The 21,586-nt window shown below is 34.0% G+C and overlaps 2 protein-coding genes across 5 annotated transcripts; both read left to right on the forward strand.

Moving 5' to 3' along the window:
• Positions 1 to 673: 673 nt before the first annotated feature.
• Positions 674 to 6,164, forward strand: LOC104096852 (ABC transporter F family member 5). The gene is made up of 9 exons (XM_009603291.4): positions 674 to 1,712; positions 2,612 to 2,953; positions 3,136 to 3,276; positions 3,406 to 3,585; positions 3,698 to 3,853; positions 4,730 to 4,831; positions 4,941 to 5,069; positions 5,420 to 5,524; positions 5,868 to 6,164. The coding sequence occupies exons 1-9, from the start codon at positions 882 to 884 to the stop codon at positions 5,961 to 5,963; spliced, it is 2,082 nt and encodes a 693-aa protein (XP_009601586.1). The 5' UTR covers positions 674 to 881; the 3' UTR covers positions 5,964 to 6,164.
• A 5,735-nt stretch (positions 6,165 to 11,899) lies between these two features.
• On the forward strand, positions 11,900 to 20,018 carry LOC104096853 (probable 20S rRNA accumulation protein 4). Of its 4 annotated transcripts, none has more exons than XM_009603292.4 (9): positions 11,901 to 12,146; positions 14,855 to 14,947; positions 16,375 to 16,475; positions 16,565 to 16,648; positions 16,753 to 16,850; positions 16,957 to 17,276; positions 17,805 to 18,033; positions 18,878 to 19,082; positions 19,643 to 20,018. In XM_009603292.4, exons 3-9 carry the CDS (start codon positions 16,383 to 16,385, stop codon positions 19,724 to 19,726), a joined length of 1,113 nt encoding a protein of 370 aa, XP_009601587.1. In that variant the 5' UTR covers positions 11,901 to 12,146; positions 14,855 to 14,947; positions 16,375 to 16,382; the 3' UTR covers positions 19,727 to 20,018. The 4 variants fall into 4 exon arrangements, with proteins under 4 accessions (XP_009601589.1, XP_009601587.1, XP_033512203.1 ...); XM_033656312.2 differs by lacking the exon at positions 11,901 to 12,146 and adding an exon at positions 12,567 to 12,780; XM_009603294.4 differs by lacking the exon at positions 14,855 to 14,947 and having other exon boundaries at positions 11,900 to 12,146.
• The last annotated feature ends 1,568 nt before the right edge of the window (positions 20,019 to 21,586 follow it).

The following is a 21,586-nucleotide window of genomic DNA, read 5'->3' on the forward strand; positions in this document are numbered from 1 at the left end:
ACAAATTTCCTTCTACACGATTTCCTCCAAATTATCTCCTCCCACATCTTTATATTTCTTCTCCTTAATACCACACAAATATTTATGTATAAAAGTATTGGATTTTGGAGGAAAATTTCATTTGTGCCCCTTCCATATTATCACATTTTCCTTAGTTATGACTTATGAAAGTTATCTAGCATTTACCCTCTCCTTGTATTGAAGGAAAATGTCAATAAAGTTTGTTTTAGAACCAAAAATATTATTCACTTTACTGAAAATTCTTAAAAAATCTAAGCAAAATTTTAGTCACACAAAAAATTAAGCTAACATTAGGACATAAATTTAATTGAAACTTGAAAAAATAAATTTATAAAGTCATGTTGAAAAATAATTATTAAAAGATGAGGTTGTGTTTGGACATGCATTTTAATTGAAAAAATATTAAAGTTTTGTGAGTGAATTTTTCTTCATATTTTGTCAAAAATTAAATAAATTTTATGAACAAATAATATTTTCAATTATTCAGTTCATGTGAATAATCTTCACACAATAAATCCTTTTTTTAATCTTACAATAGTATCAAGAAAGAATATTACTTCATAAAATAAAAAAGGAAAAAGGGGAATAAATAATTCAAGTAGGAAAATTTTATTTTTCTTTAAATTTCTCCCACAAGCTTTTTATTCTTCCTTCTTCTTCATCCTCATGGGCTGATAAGAGGAAAGGGGTTTCACAGTGAAGATAGAAACTCTCTCTTCCATTTTCTTCACAGAATTATAGAAGGGATAACCTCATTCACCTCAAAACCACGTTACTTCTCATCATACCCTTTAATCACGTCTTTATTTACAGCCCTAATCTTCTTCAAACTCCAAATTTTACCCAGAAAATTTTCAAGAATGGACCTTGCTACCACTTTCCTCTCTGGCAGAGCCAATCTTCTTTGCCCACGTGTCATCTCAATACCATCTTCTAATACCTCTGTGAAAACTACTATTGGTACTGTTTTCAATAACCCCAGAAGAAAAAACCTTAGAATTTCATCAAAGTTACAAGCCGTAGCTGTTGAAACTGCTGAAACAGAGGTAAAAGATGATATAGAGTCATTATTTTCTAATAATTCAAATGAGGAAATTGATTACAGGAGGAGTAACAAGCAAACAACTAGTGGAGCTTCAAGTATTTCATCTGGGGTTAGGCTAGAAAATGTTAGTAAAAGTTATAAAGGCGTTACTGTATTGAAAGATGTGAGTTGGGAGGTAAAAAAAGGTGAAAAAGTAGGTTTAGTAGGTGTAAATGGTGCAGGAAAAACAACCCAATTGAGGATTATATCTGGTTTAGAGGAACCTGATTCAGGGAATGTGATTAAGGCAAAAAATAATATGAAGATTTCATTTTTAAGCCAAGAATTTGAGGTTGAGTCAACAAGAACTGTTAAAGAAGAGTTTATGAGTGCCTTTAAAGAGGAAATGGAAGTTGCTGAGAGACTTGAGAAAGTTCAGAAGGCAATTGAGAAATCTGTTGATGATTTAGAGTTGATGGGGAGGTTATTGGATGAGTTTGATTTGCTGCAAAGGAGGGCACAAGCTGTGGATTTGGATGTTGTGGATGTGAAAATTAACAAAATGATGCCCGAGTTAGGATTTGCTCCTGAGGATGCTGATAGGCTTGTGGCTTCATTTAGCAGTGGCTGGCAAATGAGGATGTCTTTAGGGAAGATCTTGCTGCAGGTATGAGATGTTAGATTTATTTTCCTGAATTTTTTGTTTAATGTGTGGTTAATTACTGTTGAGCAAGTTATTCATGTGGATATAATACTTCACTTTATGTTTTGTCCATGTATTTCTTGGAATTGTAATGCTTTAGTTTTTGGCTTTACTCTCCTTTAACACACCAACTATGGTAATATATTGGGGTTAAATGTTAATGAGTCAAAGAGAAGGGGAGCCTTGGCTTGGCGCAACTGTAAATGTTGCCGCCGCGTGACCACGAGGTAAGGGGTTCAAGCCGCGGAAACTACCTCTTGTAAAAATACAAGATAATGCTGCATACATAAGACATGATGTGATCCAGCCTTTTACCAGAGCCCGCGCATAGCGGTAGCTTAGTGCACAGGAAGTCAAAGAGCTTGTTAAGCCTCTATTAGCAATAGGGTGTGCTGAATGATCTACCCTAGATCTTGAGTAATTTGCTTCCGAGTTCCGAACATGACTAATACGCCTCAATTCCAAACAAGTTGGGGCCGACTATATGAATCTTCACTTACCATGTTCCCCATTTAAATTAATCTCAAGCCAACATTATATCAAATAAAAGTAAAGTGAAAAGTACTAGAGATTTTCTATTTTTTACTGGCATACGAATCTCTAATAAGGCTAAAGTAATTTGCCTCCTAAGAAGGGAATATTGCTATGCAAAGCTATGTTGCTCGGAGTCGGATCCTCCAAAAGTAATTCTTTTTTAAGGATCTGACACGGGTGCGGCGACAATTCTGGAGGATCTGAGCAACATAGCTTCAAACCACATCACTTATCCCATGATATATCTTTGGTTGATGGGTCTTAGACTTGGCAAATGTTATGTGTAATTATTATTTTTGCTTGGGGAGTAACATGTTTGATTTTTGCAGGACCCAGACTTGTTACTACTGGATGAACCGACCAATCATCTTGACCTTGATACGATTGAGTGGCTTGAGGGTTATCTTAATAAGCAGGAAGTTCCAATGGTCATTATATCTCATGACCGAGCTTTCCTTGATCAGTTGTGTACAAAAATTGTGGAGACCGATATGGGTGTATCTAGGACATATGAAGGAAATTACTCGGATTTTATTATTTCAAGGGCTGAATGGATTGAAACACAGAATGCTGCATGGGAGAAACAACAGAAGGAAATTGAGCAAACGAGAGGTTTGATAAGTAGGTTAAGTGCAGGAGCAAACTCAGGTCGTGCATCTACTGCTGAAAAGGTAACTAAAGATGTCTCCATTATTGAACTGTCAATGCAATATGTTTACTTTCCTCAGGAATGCACTGTTTTTTTTGTGTATGTGTGTCTGTGTTATGCATATTTGTTAAAGCTATGTTGTACCTTTTATTTCAGATTTTGATTACTGATGTCATCCTCCTTGTGTTTTTTTGGTGATAACAGAAGCTGGAAAAACTTCAGGACCAGGAGCAAGTTGATAAGCCATTCATTAGGAAACAAATGAAGATTAGGTTCCCTGAACGTGAAAGAAGTGGAAGAACAGTTGTGAATGTTAAAAATCTGGAATTTGCCTATGAGGATAAGGTAACATAAAACACTGACACTGAGATTTTAATTTATTTCTTGTTTTGGGGACATGTTGATTACAATTAGTTAGCATTGCGTCTGATATTTCTGGGTTGGCTGTTATCTTACATTTCATATTACTGGCAGGTCCTTTTCAAGAATGCAAATTTGACAATTGAGAGAGGAGAGAAAATTGCTATCATTGGTCCTAATGGTTGTGGAAAGAGCACTTTTCTTAAACTGATTATGGGCTCACTGAAACCAACACGAGGTGAAGTTGTGCTTGGGGAGCACAATGTATTACCAAATTACTTTGAGCAGAATCAGGTGTGTCACCTTTGTAATCTTCTTTGGATCTTTGATGGTGTTTTTACCCTGTTGTCCATGTGATAATGTGACCAAGTTGATGTTAATCTGTGTTCATTTTTCTTTCGTTAAGGCTGAGGCACTCAATTTGGAAAAAACTGTTCTTGAAACTGTAGCAGAAGCTGCTGATGACTGGAGACTAGATGATATAAAAGGACTCCTTGGACGCTGTAATTTTAAAGCTGACATGCTTGATAGGAAGGTTTCCTTTTTGAGCGGTGGTGAGAAGGTAAGACGATATAAGCAGCTTTTTGTATCTTCTCTGCGTAGTGGTGACAGGGAGAGAGATAGTGTTTCTCTTTTGTTTGTTTATATGTTTTTTCTTGGTTATTTGATCTTTATCCTTTGACTGGAATAATTACTTTGTCTAGTGCTCCTTTCTCAAATTCAAAGCCATATGATCATTACCCTTTCGCAAATTACCATTTAAATCTATAAACTTTTTTTTTAAAACCGCTTTAGCTGCAAACAGGACTTGGCATCAATAGAGGCAATATCTGCTGTTGCAAATTTAGCTTAATGAAAAATGTCTAGTACTACCTTTCTTACCTATGAGCCATCTTGCTCTAGTATTTTTATGATGCTATATGGTGGTGGCTCGTTGGTGAATGTAAATCATTAGTATGATTTGAGACGTTAATAGGTTTCTATTGGCTGCACTGCTGCATGTGATCAAACTTTCAAGCTCATTTTGGTTTTGTGAGCTTTAGTTTGAAATGTACAATTGTGGTGTTTCTGTCTTTACTTCCAAGATTATCTTTAACTTTTGACCAACAGCCTTGATGTAGGTAAGAAAAGTCATCTTTTCATTTTTTGAGGCTTCCGAATAAGAATCTTAACCGATAATTTATCCAGGTGTCTGATAGGAGTGTCTATTTATTGTGGCATTTCACCATCTAGCAGTACCAATTTTAACTTTCATTGTTGGTGAATATTTATTTGTACTAAATTGATCTATAAATTTTGTCTTAACTGTGATGGCCTTATTTCTTGATATTTTACTCAGTTATCCTCTTCTTAAGGCTAACTACTACTCCTTTTGTGCCTGTCTGGGGTTATTCTCTTGTTCTTGTTTTGAACTTATGCGTTAACCTTGTTTGTTTAGGCACGTCTAGCCTTCTGTAAGTTCATGGTGACCCCTTCGACTTTGCTTGTACTGGATGAGCCTACCAATCATTTGGATATACCGACAAAAGAGATGCTTGAGGTACACTTCTCTTCTCATCAGTCCCTACATATTTCATGTTACCTTATACATACATGTATATTTGCATGAAACTTATTGACGTTCAATTTTCTTTCTAATCTGTCTGTAGGAGGCTATTACGGAGTATAAAGGCACCGTGATAACTGTTTCGCACGATCGGTACTTCATAAAACAGATCGTTAACAGAGTGTTGGAAGTAAAAGATGGCACTTTACATGATTATGAAGGAGATTACGATGTAAGTTTCTAAGTCACTCTCTGGCCCTGCATCTTCTGGCAATTAGCCTATATCGACAGTATTAAGTTTGTGATTGAATGTTTTCAAAATATTGATTAATACATCAGTAAAATAGTCACATGCAACACACTTAAATTGTTTGCTTTCAAATTGTCTCCTTGAGTTGCAACACCAAATATTGATTTTTTCAAACAGAATGATTATCTTTGCTTTTACGGAAATGTGTTCTTGGGTCTGATTGTGAAACAAAAAGTCACCAGTAATTAGCAGTAATACTAAAATTTTATTACTTTTCCGTGGTTTCTTGTTCTCTTTTTCTGAGTAAATGAACATTTACCTGTTGTGTACAGTATTATTTGGAGAAAAACCTTGAAGCAAGGGAAAGAGAGCTTGAACGAGAGGCAGAGATTGAGGACAAGTCTCCAAAAGCTAAAGCCAAATCCAAGATGTCAAAGGTAACATTTGCCCTGTCCTAGATCACACAACACAATAGCACGGATTCATACACATCCGGAGAGCTTAATTCCCTTTAATGTTCTGCCCAATTGATGAATTGGTAATTATCGGTAGCATGCTCTGAAATTAGCCTTAGCGTAACCGGTAAAGTTGCCGCCATGTGACCAGGAGGTCACGGGTTCGAGCCGTGGAAACAGCCTCTTGCAGAAATGCAGGGTAAAGCTGCGTACAATAGACCCTTGTGATCCGGTCCTTCCTCGGACCCCGCGCATAGCAGGAGCTCAATGCACAGGGCTGTCATTTATGCTCTGAAATTAACTTTTATGTTGTCTTGACTGGCAGGCGGAAAGGGAAGCTCGGAAGAAACAGAAAATGCTGGCATTCCAAGCAGCAAAACAGAAGTCTAAGAAATCAAAGAACTCTAAGAGATGGAACTGAAATGGTTTTTTTAGACGTTCCCATTCAGCTCCTGTGCTCTTTCCTTTGTACAAAGCTCTAGTGAGCTACATTATCTTTCCTACTGTATATATAACAAATAGATAATTATATACTACTAGTTGATTCAGGATGTTCTTGAAACAAGAAAAGCAGGCTGTAATCTTCGCAAAGTTATTGAAAATTTTAGATCAAGCAGTCTAATTCACCGTCTCATCGTATTGGAAAATCAGATCAGAAGTATTGTAGTTAATTTTATCGCTTTTGTGGAAGTTAATACTATTGAAAGGATAAACATAGTACTTCCTCCCTCCGTTCTAGTTCTAGGACTTAAGAAATATTTAGAGTACAAGTTACATATTTTATGCTATGAAGACTTTACCGGAAAAAAATCCGAAAATCCGAAAAATCCAAAAAAAACCGAGATTGAAAAACCCCGACTTTGTTAGTTTTGTTTGGTTTATAAATTTAAAAATCCGACATCATTGATTTGGTTTGATAATTGAAAAATGTTAATCAACTCAACCTATGTACACCCCTACGGGAGTATATAAGTTATGTAAAAAATTATATGCATTTTATACGGTATAACTGTAAAATATTAATGCAAGAATCAATAATACACCTAATACAACTAAATGATAAAAATAGTTTTTTCGCGAACGAATTAAGAGTATCAATATGTACAACATTATTATATTGCTTATTTTGTTGTATTTCTCTATCTATAAAAGTCACTTTTCCCCTTAAGAATGGAGTAAGTTCGCATTATTCAAGATCTAAAGTTGATATGACGCTTTTCCCTTTGCATTATTTAAGAGTATGTTATATGTTTATCTTCCTCGTCCGTTAATTTTCAAAGGTTATGCTTTTTTTGTTATTGATAAAGTTAAGATATCTGCAATTTTTTTAATTTTTTTAAAATTTGATTTCAGGTTGCATTCTCACATTTCAGAGAAGAAAGCACAACAAACAGACAACGTTATCTTATAACCTGTTATCTTTTAAATTTTGCATCTTATAAGATCAAAATGTCTTTTAAAACTCAGGTGCGTGCATATGTGTTTTCGTTTATTCACACAGAGATATCTATGTTTTATCTTTTATATTAGTTTAATATAATTAACTTGGATTTTCTAATATTTTTTGAACTTCCACAACATCCTATAAAAAATTTAACAACAGATTTGTCTCATTTGTAAAATAATAATGTTTACCACTTCTTCCTAATTAGACCACACACATATTTAATTATTATAATAATATGGTACTTTGTAATTAACAACCATCATAAAGGATGATTTTTAATTTTTAGTTCTCGTTAATGTAAAAAATAACTGAATTTATCACTTAAACAGATTTTTTATTATTAAAAATTGCTTAGTTCACATATATAAAAGTAATGTGATACTAGAAGTTTTTAAACTAATTAGTTTCATAGTTATTAAATTTCGCAAAGTTGACATGGTCACATACTCTTTAATTGAAGGTGGTTAATAACTGTTGGCCACTAAAAAATTTAGCATGGCCGTTACATGATCGAATTATATGATTGCTTTTGTTGTTTTATCCTATAAAATTGTGATTAGGGGTGTGCAAAGAAAACCGATGAACCTTATCAAACCGATAATTCGAGTCAAACCGGAACTCCCCCCAATGTGGTTTGGTTTGATTTGGTTTGGTATTGGGGAATAAAACCCTACCATAATTGGTTTAGTTTGGTTTAACTAAAAAAAAGTCAAACCGAAATCAAACCAACCCGATAATACATTTATATAATTTTTAAAAATATTTTATACATATAAATATTTATTGTAATATAAGTTATAAATATTTCTTAAATTTTTTCACGGTTTTATCTTTTAACGTATTATTTCAAATTTAGACTTAATATTATTGAATGGTAAATAAATTTTATAGCCCGTAAATGTAGTAACTCAAACAAAGTTCAAATCAATACTAATACTAACAAAAGAAATTCAATTCAATACTAGGAATGGCGATAATGTTGGATGATTATTTTAGTTTTACATTGATTTATAATGCAAATGCATAACTTAGTTTATCTTTTTCTTTAGTGCTTAGTTATGTAACTAATATTAGTACTTATTAGTTATACTTATTTTTGCATGACCTATATATAATTTTTAGATTATGTTAATTTTCATTATGACTGATTAATTAACAATATTTATTTTATATAATTTTATTATTTTATCTTTGTTATTGAGTATTTTAGTATAATGTTATGGCTTATCTCATATCATTGTGTTAGTTTCTTGGAAAACACATTATATAGTTGTATTTTATTAGAACTTAAGAAATATTTGGAGCACAAGTTACATATTTTGTGTTCTGAAGACTTTACCCGAAAAAAATTCGAAAACCCGAAAATCCGAAAAAAACCCGACTTTGTTGGTTTGGTTTGGTTTATAAATTTAAAAGCCCGACACCATTGGTTTGGTTTGATAATTGAAAAATCCGAACCAACCCAACATATGTACACCCTTAATTGTGATGAATAAAAAAGCCGATAGTTAATTTATGTTCATTACTTTAATAATTAATATTCTTGAGAGTTATCAATCATTAACTACGTTAAAATACCAACATCAATCTAAATTTTTTTGACTAGTTATAAATGTACATTGCTTCCGTTGTAAAGATGTCTATAAATAATAATTAAGCACTCATATCAAATTATCAACGAATATTTGGTCCAAGGAGAATGAAACCCTCGCGAATGAGTAGACCAACTCTCTCTTCTTCTTCTTCACGAACGCGACCTCCCTCGCGCGTTCGCGATGCACAACCTGCACAGCCCTTTGCGAATATGACTTCCCCTTCGCGAACGCGAAGAGAAAATCTTGCCTGCCTCCAGTTCCCCTTCGCGAACGCGAGACCCCTCTCGCGAACGCGAAGAAGGAAACCAGATAGTGTCTCAGAAAATTTTCAGCAAAGTTTCAAGTCCAAATTTCAATCCGTTAACCATCCGAAACTCACCCGAGGCCCCCGGGATCTCAACCAAATGCACCAACAAGTCCTAAAATATCATACGAACTTAGTCGTAACCTCAAATCACATCAAACAACGCTAAAAAACACGAATAATACCCCAATTCAAGCTTAATGAAACTTAAGAATTTTTAACTTCTACATTCGATGCCAAATCCTATCAAATCAAGTTCGATTGATCTCAAAATTTGCACACAGGTCATAAATGACATAACAGACCTATTCAAATTTTCAGAATCAGATTCCAATCCCGATATCAAAAAGTCAACTCCCCGGTCAAACTTTCAAGCTTGAATTTCTATTTTAGCCATTTCAAGCCTAATTTAACTACGGATCTCTAAATAATTTTTCGAACACGCTCCTAAGTCCAAAATCACCATACAGACCCACTAGAACCTTTAAAACACTGATTCAGATCCGTTTGCTCAAAATGACCGAAGTCAACTCAAGTGAGTTTTAAAGCTCCATTTCACATTTTAATCAATTTTTTCACATAAAAACTTTCCGACAAAAATTACGGACTGTGCACGCAAGTCGAGGAAAGATGAATAGTGTTATTTGAGGTCTCAGAACACAGAAATAAATATTAAATTTAAAGATGACCTTTCGGGTCATCACATTTTGGGTCGGTCAAAACGGGTTGAGTCAATAATTGGCGGGTCATTTTTACTTGGGCTATGAGTTGGGTCAAGATGAGCTAAAATTTGGGTCATAGCCTAACCCGCCCAACTCTTATCAATCTTTAGTTAATACTAAAATTTGTTTTCTTTGGTTGAGGCCCCCGGGACCTCAACCAAATGCACCAACAAGTCCTAAAATATCATACGAACTTAGTCGTAGCCTCAAATCACATCAAACAACGCTAAAAACATGAATAATACCTCAATTTAAGCTTAATGAAACTTAAGAATTTTTAACTTCTACATTCGATGCCAAATCGTATCAAATCAAGTTCGATTGACCTCAAATTTTGCACACAGGTCATAAATGACATAACATACCTATTCAAATTTTCAGAATCAGATTCCGATCCCGATATCAAAAAGTCAACTCCCCGGTCAAACTTTCAAGCTTGAATTTCTATTTTAGCCATTTCAAGCCTAATTTAACTACGGATCTCTAAATAATTTTTCGAACACGTTCCTAAGTCCAAAATCACCATACGGACCCACTAGAACCGTTAAAACACTAATTCAGATCCGTTTGCTCAAAATGACCGAAGTCAACTCAAGTGAATTTTAAAGCTCCATTTCACATTTTAATCAATTTTTTCACATAAAAACTTTCCGACAAAAATTACGGACTGTGCACGCAAGTCGAGGAAAGATGAATAGTGTTATTTGAGGTCTCAGAACACAGAAATGAATATTAAATTTAAAGATGACCTTTCGGGTCATCACATTTTGGGTCGGTCAAAACGGGTTGAGTCAATAATTGGCGGGTCATTTTTACTTGGGCTATGAGTTGGGTCAAGATGGGCTAAAATTTGGGTCATAACCCAACCCGCACAACTCTTATCAATCTTTAGTTAATACTAAAATTTGTTTTCTTTGGTTGAGACCCCCGGGACCTCAACCAAATGTACCAACAAGTCCTAAAATATCATACGAACTTAGTCGTAACCTCAAATCACATCAAACAACGCTAAAAACACGAATAATACCCCAATTCAAGCTTAATGAAACTTAAGAATTTTTAACTTCTACATTTGATGCCAAATCCTATCAAATCAAGTTCGATTGACCTCAAATTTGGCACACAGGTCATAAATAACATAACAGACCTATTCAAATTTTCAGAATCAGATTCCGATTCCGATATCAAAAAGTCAACTCCCCGGTCAAACTTTCAAGCTTGAATTTCTATTTTAGCCATTTCAAGCCTAATTTAACTACGGAGCTCTAAATAATTTTTCGAACACGCTCCTAAGTCCAAAATCACTATACGGACCCACTAGAACCGTTAAAACACTGATTCGGATCCGTTTGCTCAAAATGACCGAAGTCAACTCAAGTGAGTTTTAAAGCTCCATTTCACATTTTAATCATTTTTTTCACATAAAAACTTTCCGACAAAAATTACGGACTGTGCACGCAAGTCGAGAAAAGCTGAATAGTGTTATTTGAGGTCTCAGAACACAGAAATGAGTATTAAATTTAAAGATGACCTTTCGGGTCATCACATTTTGGGTAGGTCAAAATGGGTTGAGTCAATAATTGGCGGGTCATTTTTACTTGGGCTATGAGTTGGGTCAAGATGGGCTAAAATTTGAGTCATAGCCCAACCCGCCCAACTCTTATCAATATTTAGTTAATACTACATGTTATTTTCTTATGATTTGCATAATTACTAAATAAGACTTTTTTCTTTTGTTATGGTCATATATTATAACATATCAAACAAAAAAATAACAAAATTATTTCTAAGATATTTCGACAAATTTACTTATGGATCAATTTGGACTAAAAATCAACCCAACTTTAAAGGGATCTTTACACAAATAGCCGACCGTATTTATTGTTTACTTTCTCTAGTCATATACATAGATTATACATTCATTATACACATATAATACATAACTTATGCATACGCTATACCTCCACCGGATATTTTTAGTTTAAGCGGTTAGGTAGACGGCTATTTGGGTTACTTCTTCAACTTTAAATGCATTGAGATGAATTGGATCAAAATGAGTTGAGTTCAATAAATGAGCGGATCAATAATCAGCCCAACCATGGGCGGGTTGGACGGATCATTTGGGTTTGAGCCAAATCTGACGGCATAAATTTTAAATATAGTTCCTAAAAGTGTACTTATAGGGATGAGATTTTTTTTGGTCCTTAATACACAATTTTATCTTCTAAATACACGATGATACTTATTATGGTCTATACAAAAGTTAATATATCTAGTTTCATACTCGATATAGGGGCGCGAACCTGATGAAATTAAAGTAAACAAAAAAAGGAATGCTCCAAAAATTTACTTTCACGGTAAAATCACTCCAGAAATTCAGTTTCGCGGTAAAATCCCTCCAGAAATTCACTTTCACCTTAAAATCCCTTCAAAAATCACTTTCACCTTAAAATCCCTTAGAAGGTTGGTGTCTAAAATTCATCTCTCCAAGCGACTTTACAGAAACTCTAACATTGGATTATCCGAAAAATCAAGAGTAAGTTTAATTTCTTTCTCTTTTATCTGTTTTGTTTCCTTTTTCTTCTTCTTCTTCTTCTTCCTTTTTTTTTTTCCGATTGAACCAGAAATTGGAAATTGGGTTGTGCAACTTTCTGTTTCTTTAGTTGTTTTCTGCAATTGGGTTGTTTTGAGTACTGATAGTTATTTTGTGAGTGATAAAAGTGAGAGCATTGGGTTTAGAGTTTCGTCTATGCGATGGTTTTCTCCTTTGCGATTTGGATTATACAATTCTTCTGGGAACTTGCTTGAAGGGTCATGAAAATTTTGTAGGATGAATTGGTTGAATTTTTTTTTACCATTAGGTGCTCTAGTTCCGTTTCTTTACTCTGATTTTTGTGGGTTCTTTAAATTGTATAGCCAACTTATTACCTTTGGTAAGTCTAATTTAATATTTTGAAAATTTAGATGAAAAAGAAACAGTGATGTAAATTAACTTTGTTAAAGTATTTTCCATGTCAAACAAATTTTCTGATGAAAACGTTCCATTGAGTTCTGCCGCTGAATCTATTTAGTCAATAGCACTCTAGTTGGAGCGATGGACTCGCTCGTCGAAGCTCTTCGCTGTCAATGCTTGCATTTATTCTGTCGCTAACTACTCCCTCCAAAATAAGGTCAATGTTTTGAGCATTATAATAAAGGCTCTATTTTGATTCTAGTTGTAATGTAAGTTTTATTTTGATTGAAAAAGAATATTTTTGATGGAGCAGAAAGTAATGTTCTTCACTAAATTAATTAATCTCAGTGCTGGTTTTTGATTATGCTGAAGAAAAATAGCATTTCATGTTCTTGCGCTTACTTGTAGGTTCTTTAGTTATCCTTAGGATATGGATGAACTTCATACTTAAATGTGTCGAAGTCCTGTTGGAGGAAGTACCGGTGGTTAGGGGTTAAGTTGTGTGGTGTTAACCTTTTCAGCTACTTGATCACCACTTTCTTTAGAGATTCATTTTCTACCAGCATATAACTCGGAGAAATTTTCTATAGATGGTAGTTGGAAGTTTAGAATGTTGACTTAGAATTATCAGAAGAAAAGCTCGACTTAAATAGCATAATTTTAAATGATGCACTACTCTTTCGTCTTTCATAATGATAACGATACTCTAAAAATTTTCTTTCGTGAGTTACTCTTCCTTGTTATCAAGCGACTAACCTCAAATGTTCTTATAACAACAGTTCTATCCCTGACTCTCACCCTCATATTCTACTAATATCATAGTATATGTCAAAAATGATGTTCATCAGATCAAACATATCATGTCTACTAAGACATAATCTATATCTTGTGAAGGTTAATTTAATACATGTGTCGTTGATGATTTTCAGAGGAATGGTTATTTTAGGATTCATATTTCCGAACCAACTTATAATTTGCAATCGAGGAACAGTTGGAATTTTTATAATGATAAATCATTGATTTTACACGATGTTTATTGTTCAGTCTTCTATATTACCCTAATATTATACTCGGGGGCAAAAACCTAGCTCATAATTCTTTTTCTGTCTCAACAGTGTGATTCCGGCTCAACAATAGCAAACAGTCACTTTAGAATGAATGAAGAGTTAATGTGATAATTTCATACTAATAATTAATAGTAATAAAATATTCATTAGTATAGCCAATTAATTAGGTTCAGGAAATCTAAGTATAAGATATCTATAGAACCAGAAGTGATAGTCCCTCAAAGTTGATCAGCAACAGAGATTTGTGTGTTGGTATGAGATATTCTCCCTACTTTACATATCAACTTATCAAGCTAGCTACTGTGCACCTTTAACACTTCAAAATATGTAGTTTACACCAGATGCAAATGTCATTTTGCATATTTCAATTTCAAATTCAGTTTGTAGCCACTACATGGGTATATGAATTCCTTCATTTGTTTGGTTTTTTTTTCTTCTTTCACAATGAAAACTGAAATGACAAAGCAGCTTCTATAGATGCAGTAATCCTAGTGGGGTTTGAAGGTGGAAAAGAAGATATAGAAGGTGGAGAATATAGCTAGTGTAAAGCGACAAATATATATATAGCTAGTTCTTGATCAAATGAAGCTAGTTCTTGATTAAAACAAAATGACAAATATAGCTAGTGTCTCATTAGATAACTATCATTACATTTTTTTAACAGTAGAATGTAGTATATGAAATGTCACATACTCCCTTCATCTTTTATGTGAAGCTAATCAAAGGCGGATGTAGTTTTTTGTGCCGAATTCATCCGAATCTAGTATTTTCTTGTGCCAGCATAAATTTATGTGTAAAAGTTAACTAGAATTGCAACGAATAGAAAATATGAAACCAAAATTTTAAATATATTAGGCGTTCAGCGAATGAATATTAAATGTTGAACTCATATAATGAAATCATGGATCCGCTTCTGAAGGTAATCTATTTAGGGAGTCAAATATTTTTTTACTATAAGTTTCTCAAACCTTTTTAAATATTTTGAATCATTAGCCATATTGAGTTGTAGTACTTTTCATGTGATCAAATATAAAAATTTTATTTTAAAAAATATAAAAAACATTATACCTCAATTCACATAAAAAATTAAGTATTTTAACACTTATACAGTACATGAATTGGGACTGAGGGTACAGTACCTCTTTAGGAAAGGAGTAAAATTAGCAGTATATTTCTCGGAAATCCTGAAAAATCAAAACGTTGTCTGTATACCTTTTCTCACAGCCTCAAAGTTCTGGAGCTACTACTAAGCCGTTTCAAGAGTCTCCGTAAAGAAGTAGCAAAAGGTCGTTGAGTTTGAGGTTTTTCAATTGTTCAGTAAGTGAAAACTTGCACCAATCAAGAACTGCTTTTTATTTGGGTATTTACTTAAAAACTAGCATACGTATCTGTTTTTTTTTGTGTATTCAAATGCTTGTCTTTACTGCTTCCTTTTTGTTATTTTGATGCAAACATGAGGAAAAATAAAAATAAAAAACACCCATGAATTGGTTGCATATTCATAATGATTTCTCATTTAAAAGAAAAAAGGGTGTTTTGGGTATAGTGATTGTTTTACTGTGGCATTTTTGTGGTACTTGTTGAAACTTAAACTTGAGGTACAAGGACACAATTTTATTGTGACTAGCTTTGTTAGTTCCTTAATAAAAAAACTAGCTTTTTTTGGTTGTCATTATGTAAATTGTTTATTCTCTCTTTGATATCTAAAGTGGATTAGTTCTTGCAAGAAGTTTTAGAGAAAAAAATTGGTAACTAGCTTATTTGTGCTTAAAGCTATATAAATTCATCAATGTAACTTAATAATGGATCTTCATCGGAGGAATCAGGTATTCTGTACAGTTTTAGTTATTCCTTCCGTCCCAAAAAGGATGATACTTTTCGGATTTTGAGAGTCAAACGGATTGTTCTTTGACCGCAATTTTTTCATATGCCGTTTAAATATTTTGAATTGTTAATTATTATGACTTATAGTACTTTTTATGTGGTCTCCAACCATGTAAACTTTATTTAAAAAAACTTCAAGGTTCTATGTCCACATTTGCGTTCAAAATTAAGATGTTTAACTCTCAAAATCCGAAAAGTATCATCCTTTTTGTTATGGAGGGAGTAACATTTTCATATTATAGTTTGTCTCTGGCTAACGTTCCCTTTATCTTGCAAAACAATTGCAGCGATTTAAGACTTGAACTTTGTTCATATACTCTTGGTTCAGTGTTATATGATGCATATACTAAGAAGTACAAAGGGGGCCTCATTTGAACTGTATTTGTTATCGACCTTGTTTTGTTTGGATTAGAAAACAAGATGGGGGAAGAGTTTTTAGGCATGCCAGGATCGTGGGCAGGTCATATACACGAAGTTGCTGATCATTGTTATCGACCTTTTAAATATTTTGAATCGTTAATTATTGTGACTTATAGTACTTTTTATGGTCTCCAACCATGTAAACTTTATTTCAAAAAACTTCAAGATTCTATATCCGAATTTGCGTTCAAAATTAAGATGTTTAACTCTCGAAATCCGAAAAGTATCATCCTTTTTGGATGGAGGGAGTAACATTTTCATATTATAGTTTGTCTCTGGCTTGACGTTCTCTTTATTCTGCAAAAACAATTGCAGCGATTTAAGACTTGAACTTTGTTCATATACTCTTGGTTCGGTGTTATATGATGCATGTACTAATAAATACAAAGGGGGTCTCATTTGAACTGCATTTGTTATCGACCTTGTTTTGTTTGGATTAGAAAACAAGATGGGGGGAGTGTTTTTAGGCATGCCAGGATCGTGGGCAGGTCATATTCACGAAGCTGCTGATCATTATACAACAAAAATCGGTGGACTTCCTGTAAGAGAATCCTTCTGGATACAGCGTAGTTTATTTTTAGATGATGCTTTCTTTGTTGTACTATAATTCTTATTTTTTTTCTTGAACAGGATTGGCCTATTCCTCTTCCTACCACATGTGTTGATTTGCTCAAATGCTGTGCTTGTAAAACCGATTTATGTCTTCTTGCACAGGTTGGTACTCTGAAACCATTGGCTAATTTTGAATTACTTGATTACTTGGATTCTTAAAGCTCTAGAGTTTTAATATACTTTTCTCCTTGCATATGTTTCCTTAGGTTTATGCTCCAATTTCAAAGAAAAATTTGAACATTGAAGAGCGTGCAATCTATGTTTTTGGTTGTTTGACGCCAGAATGTGGGAGCGGTCCTGTAAGGTCCTTTTTTAGTCTTCATAACTTATTGTCTTTTTGTAAAATGCTTGGAACTTAGTAATCATTTGGATTTAACTTCTGCGGTCTATCTATTACATTTCCGTGACAGCTGGAGAGCTATTAGAATCCAAAAGTCTCTAAGAAGTGAAGGTTTAAAGAGTCAGTCTTATAAGGATGTCGCTTCACCTGTATCTTCTGTATCAGATCCAAAGAAAGACCGGAAGAAGGATATATGGACATTTGACTCTTCGGAAGAGGATGATGATGATGAAGATGAGGATGACATTGACCTTGCTGAGTTGGCTAGGGCGCTTTCTGAAGCTGCAACCGTGGCTTCTCACTCCAAGAAACAAATCTGTGGTCATCAAGTAACGGCAGAAACTTCAACCCCTAACCGCGCGATTAGAGCAACTGATGAAAAAACACCAGGTAACTTCTGATCAGTTTTGCTTGACGTTAATTGCACTTGATAGAATCTTTTGCTAGAGCCCCTTCTGTATGATGTGTGTAAGGTGTCTTTATTTAACTTTGCATGATAGAAGATGAGATCAAACTGTTTACTTTGTGGAGTCAAGTTTTTTATTCTCATATATATAGCACTATGATAGAGAACACTAAAATTGAAAAAATGTTATTCCTAGATAAAGAAAATGGCATGTGTTATTGGTAAAACAAATATGTAATTTGTTCATTGCTTTTCTTTTGGGGGAGGCAGTTGGTGCTGGTTCTTGATAGGAGAGCTAAGTAGATCGATCAAGGGCCCAATGCATGTATTTACTTATTGTACAAAAAAATCGGTGAGTTGTTGAGGAGTTGACAGCTGTCAAAACTTTAGGTCTTCATAGGCTATTATCAAGTGTTTTCAATGACATATGAGATATGCGATTATCACTGGGAATATCACTTGTATGATTACCTTATGTTTCTGCGTACTCTGAAATGATTCTTTGGTCGCAGTGATTCCGTGCTTCTATATATATACTGAGGAAGAGAAATTTTCCAAAAAGGATGTTTCTGTTAGTTCAAAAGGCATCTTATCTCCAATCAAGGACAAAGAAAATGATCCTGATACTCCAGAAGAAACATGGGAGGTGGAAGATTACGAGTATGATAGGGCATTGAATGCTGACCGGATTTACCTTAAGTTCAAAAAGCGATTAGATGCTTATCCAGAGCAATGTTTCAGGTAAAACTCTAAAAAGCTAGCCATTGTACTACTGAATTTACTTTTAAGTATTGCTTCCGGGAACTTAACATTTTGCTTGCTGGAGTAGACTTTGAGAAGCAAAATCTCAGTATTATATACCTTTTTATTTCCTCCAAAGCAGTAAGCAAAATCCAAGTTTAATGTACTTTTGATTTCTTGAAGTATGTAGTAAGCTTTCTGCCTTTCATGCAGCTCTTCTAGCTTTCGGCTTTGATTACCTTCCAATTGTAGCGTATTACTATTTGTACCGGAAGTTGTTGCCTGGCATACTGTGAGATTAATTCTGATCGTACATTGGAAAACACATCTTAGGTTGTACATTCATTTTTCCCACGGTACTTTTTATTAGTCCACTGCCAACACTATCTGTCATTCCTTCCAATACGGGCTCAAAGGCCGACCTCTTCCGAGCCAAAGCTAAAAAGGAAGTCGGAGCTTGGTCCACATCGAGAAAAAACGTTCTTAATGAACGGATCTCCGATGGTTGAGCCTGCCAAGGACACGATTTGACTACTTTTTAGTTGAACCTAGTGAGCCAATTCCTAGTCCTTCGGAGTCTTCTGTGGATCTTTCTTCTCCGATGAAGACGCTCAAGATCTATAGCTGCTTGGCTTGCCGAAAAAGGTAAATAATATAGAAAATAGAGTAAAAACAGAGTGTCATAGAGTTCTCTGTTGGTTTAGGGGTCCTTTTCGCTTCTACAGCACAAAGTTTCTTTTATTTTTACCGTCTTACCTCAGTTAATCATTAAATTATCACCAATTTCATTATCAGTGACTTTTATCGTTACAAAAAGAGACTCATTTATTGTCTTTACACGTAGATACTCATATGGTGGAAAGCCGCTTCTGGCTTCTGGAAATGCTGTTGATCCGGGGACGTGCAGGCTCTGTGGTGCGTCACGTCACTATGAGATGCAGCTGATGCCGCCATTGCTATATTTTCTGCAGGAAGCAGTCAGCGAGAAAGAGAGACCTGTATTGGATAACTGGAATTGGATGACTTTAATAGTCTATACTTGCTCACAGGTCAGCCTTTAACTCGATATGTTGAATACATGTTTTTTTGGAAGACAACTCCCTCTCATTTTTTTTCCCTATACTTCCCTCTTTAGTTCTTGAAAAAAAAAAAATCAATCATTACTATGTGGGAGTACAAATAAAGATAGACAACTTATTCTAGGATTCTTGGTCGATGTATCATGTAAGAGGAATGAAATGTCACATTGATAGAACAAAACAAAACCTAAAGCAATAAAATTAAGAGGTTAGAAAGTAAGAAGTTGAATTGAAGGAAAACTGTAATAGCTTCTGACTTTCTACTTCAGCTTTTCACTTCTTGTAATGTATCTGCCATGGAACTGTTTTCTGCAGTTTGAATTAAACCATTTCCTCTTTATTCTTTTCTTTCTGCAAGTGAAAGCTGATATTTGACTAAATTTAACTTGTGATCTATTTCTGTCATTTGCTATTTTCTTCAGTAATATACCTGAATTATTCGTTTTTCTTTTGTTAATTGTGGACGATACTTTTATGCGCTCTATCTTTCCTAGTTCTTGTGTAAACCTTATGGTCTGTGTCATTTTCAGAATTGTTCAGAGTACCATCAGAATAACTCTAGTGAGGATGGCTGGATTGTGGCTGAGGAAGCTGTTGTCGTACAATATGAATAGCATCGCTTAGATTAAGCTAAAGATTGCGTAAGATTTTGTGATCTTTTAGTATATTTTCGTCGTACTTGGTCTATACTAGTAGGATTTTCAGTCAATAGAGCCGAGGGTGGCTTTCGCTTTGCTTATATTATTTTCGAGTTTGCTGGTAGTTGGTAAGAGTTTCATATACTTGTCAAATGTCCCTAATAAATTGGGTAGGCAATACAATTATATCTGTTGTTTTAAACAATGCCGATTCTGCGTGGATTCTTTATTTGTAACAATCTCCAGAATTTGGTGTGATTTTTCCTAAGTTGAGGCCATCCCATTTCGTTCATTCAATATATACAGTAAATAATAAACAATGTATCATCCTCAAATTGAAGAAGAAATAGAGAGAATGACTACCGCGGTAATACGTGCAGTAAATAAATATGATTCATTCATGTCTAGCTAATCTTGATTTTTGTTGAGAAGTCTCACTCTTGTGGGTAATATGCTTCCTGCTAAGGGTGATTCCATATTAGGATTCCAGCTCCAGACTTCTAATATAGGATAGTGAAGTACTAACTATACATTATTGAAAGCATGCGACTATAAAAAAAAGAAAAATGATACTGTATAGTCACTTTTAAAATAATAGTCGAAAAATTATATATTTTTTGTGTATATATATACATTCTGTATGTTATATACATAAAGTATACAAATTTTATATATTTTTTCGGCTATCAAATATAAATAGTTTCTGCCGCGAGCTAATAGTGATAATACCCAAAGGGGCAAATTAAGTGAATACTGTCCGGAATACTGTCCGGATACAGCTGATAGTTGATTTTCTTTAATTTGTTGTTTTTAAAAGCACATGCATTCACAATGGTAGGCTTTAGAGTACTTAGTTATGACCAATTCACTCATTTGGCCAGTTTCAATTGCTTGTGGCTATGAAGAAAGTAATATTCTTTCCTATATAATTTTTTTTTCAGAAAAAAGTAGCTTAATTATGTACTCCCTCCGTTCCAGTTTAGGGCCGTGCATAATTTGGTAAATATCGAATTACAGTACCGAAACCGAAAATTTTGGTATTTGGTATTCGATATTTTAATATTCGGTATGGTATTTGGTTTAAGTTTTAAAAAAAATTGGTATTAGGTATGATATTATATATTTTAAAATGAAACACCAAAATACCGTACCGAAATGTATATTATATTACACAATAAACATATTATTAATTATAACAACAACAACAACCCAGTATAATCCCACTAGTGGGGTCTGGGGAGGGTGACCTTACCCCTACCCTGGGGTAGAGAGGCTGTTTCCAATAGGCTTACCATCAGAGCAACCCACCTTGTCACACATATTATTAATTATAATATAAATATAAAATATCTAAAATTGTACTTTCCTTTATTCTCCAAGTTCATCAATTAACTCTAACCAAGTAACATGATATTTTTATTGATCACATTTATTCCTTTATGTACAGTTTTCTCTCTCTAGTTGATATTTGCTGGTTTTCAACAAACATTTTTAGTTTTGTACTTTGAGTACTTTAATTAAGAATATTACAGTCTATGACTCTATAAACTAGTTAATATTCAAACTGAATAAACAGAAGAAACCGAATCCGAAAGGAGAAAAACCGAACCATACTGAATTTAATTAGGTACGGTATTTGTATAGCATTTTAAGAAACCGAATACCGAAAATTCCGAACCGAAATATCTAAATACCTTACCGTATCGACCGACGAACACCCCTAGTTCCAGTTGATGTGAACCTATTTTCTTTTTGGTCCGTTCCAAAAAGAATGATCCCTTTCTAAATTTGGAAACAATTTAGCTTAAATTTTCAATTCTACCCTTAATAAGAAGC

The sequence above is a fragment of the Nicotiana tomentosiformis genome, chromosome 5 (assembly GCF_000390325.3).
Source record: "Nicotiana tomentosiformis chromosome 5, ASM39032v3, whole genome shotgun sequence".
NCBI classification, from domain to species: Eukaryota; Viridiplantae; Streptophyta; class Magnoliopsida; order Solanales; family Solanaceae; genus Nicotiana; species Nicotiana tomentosiformis.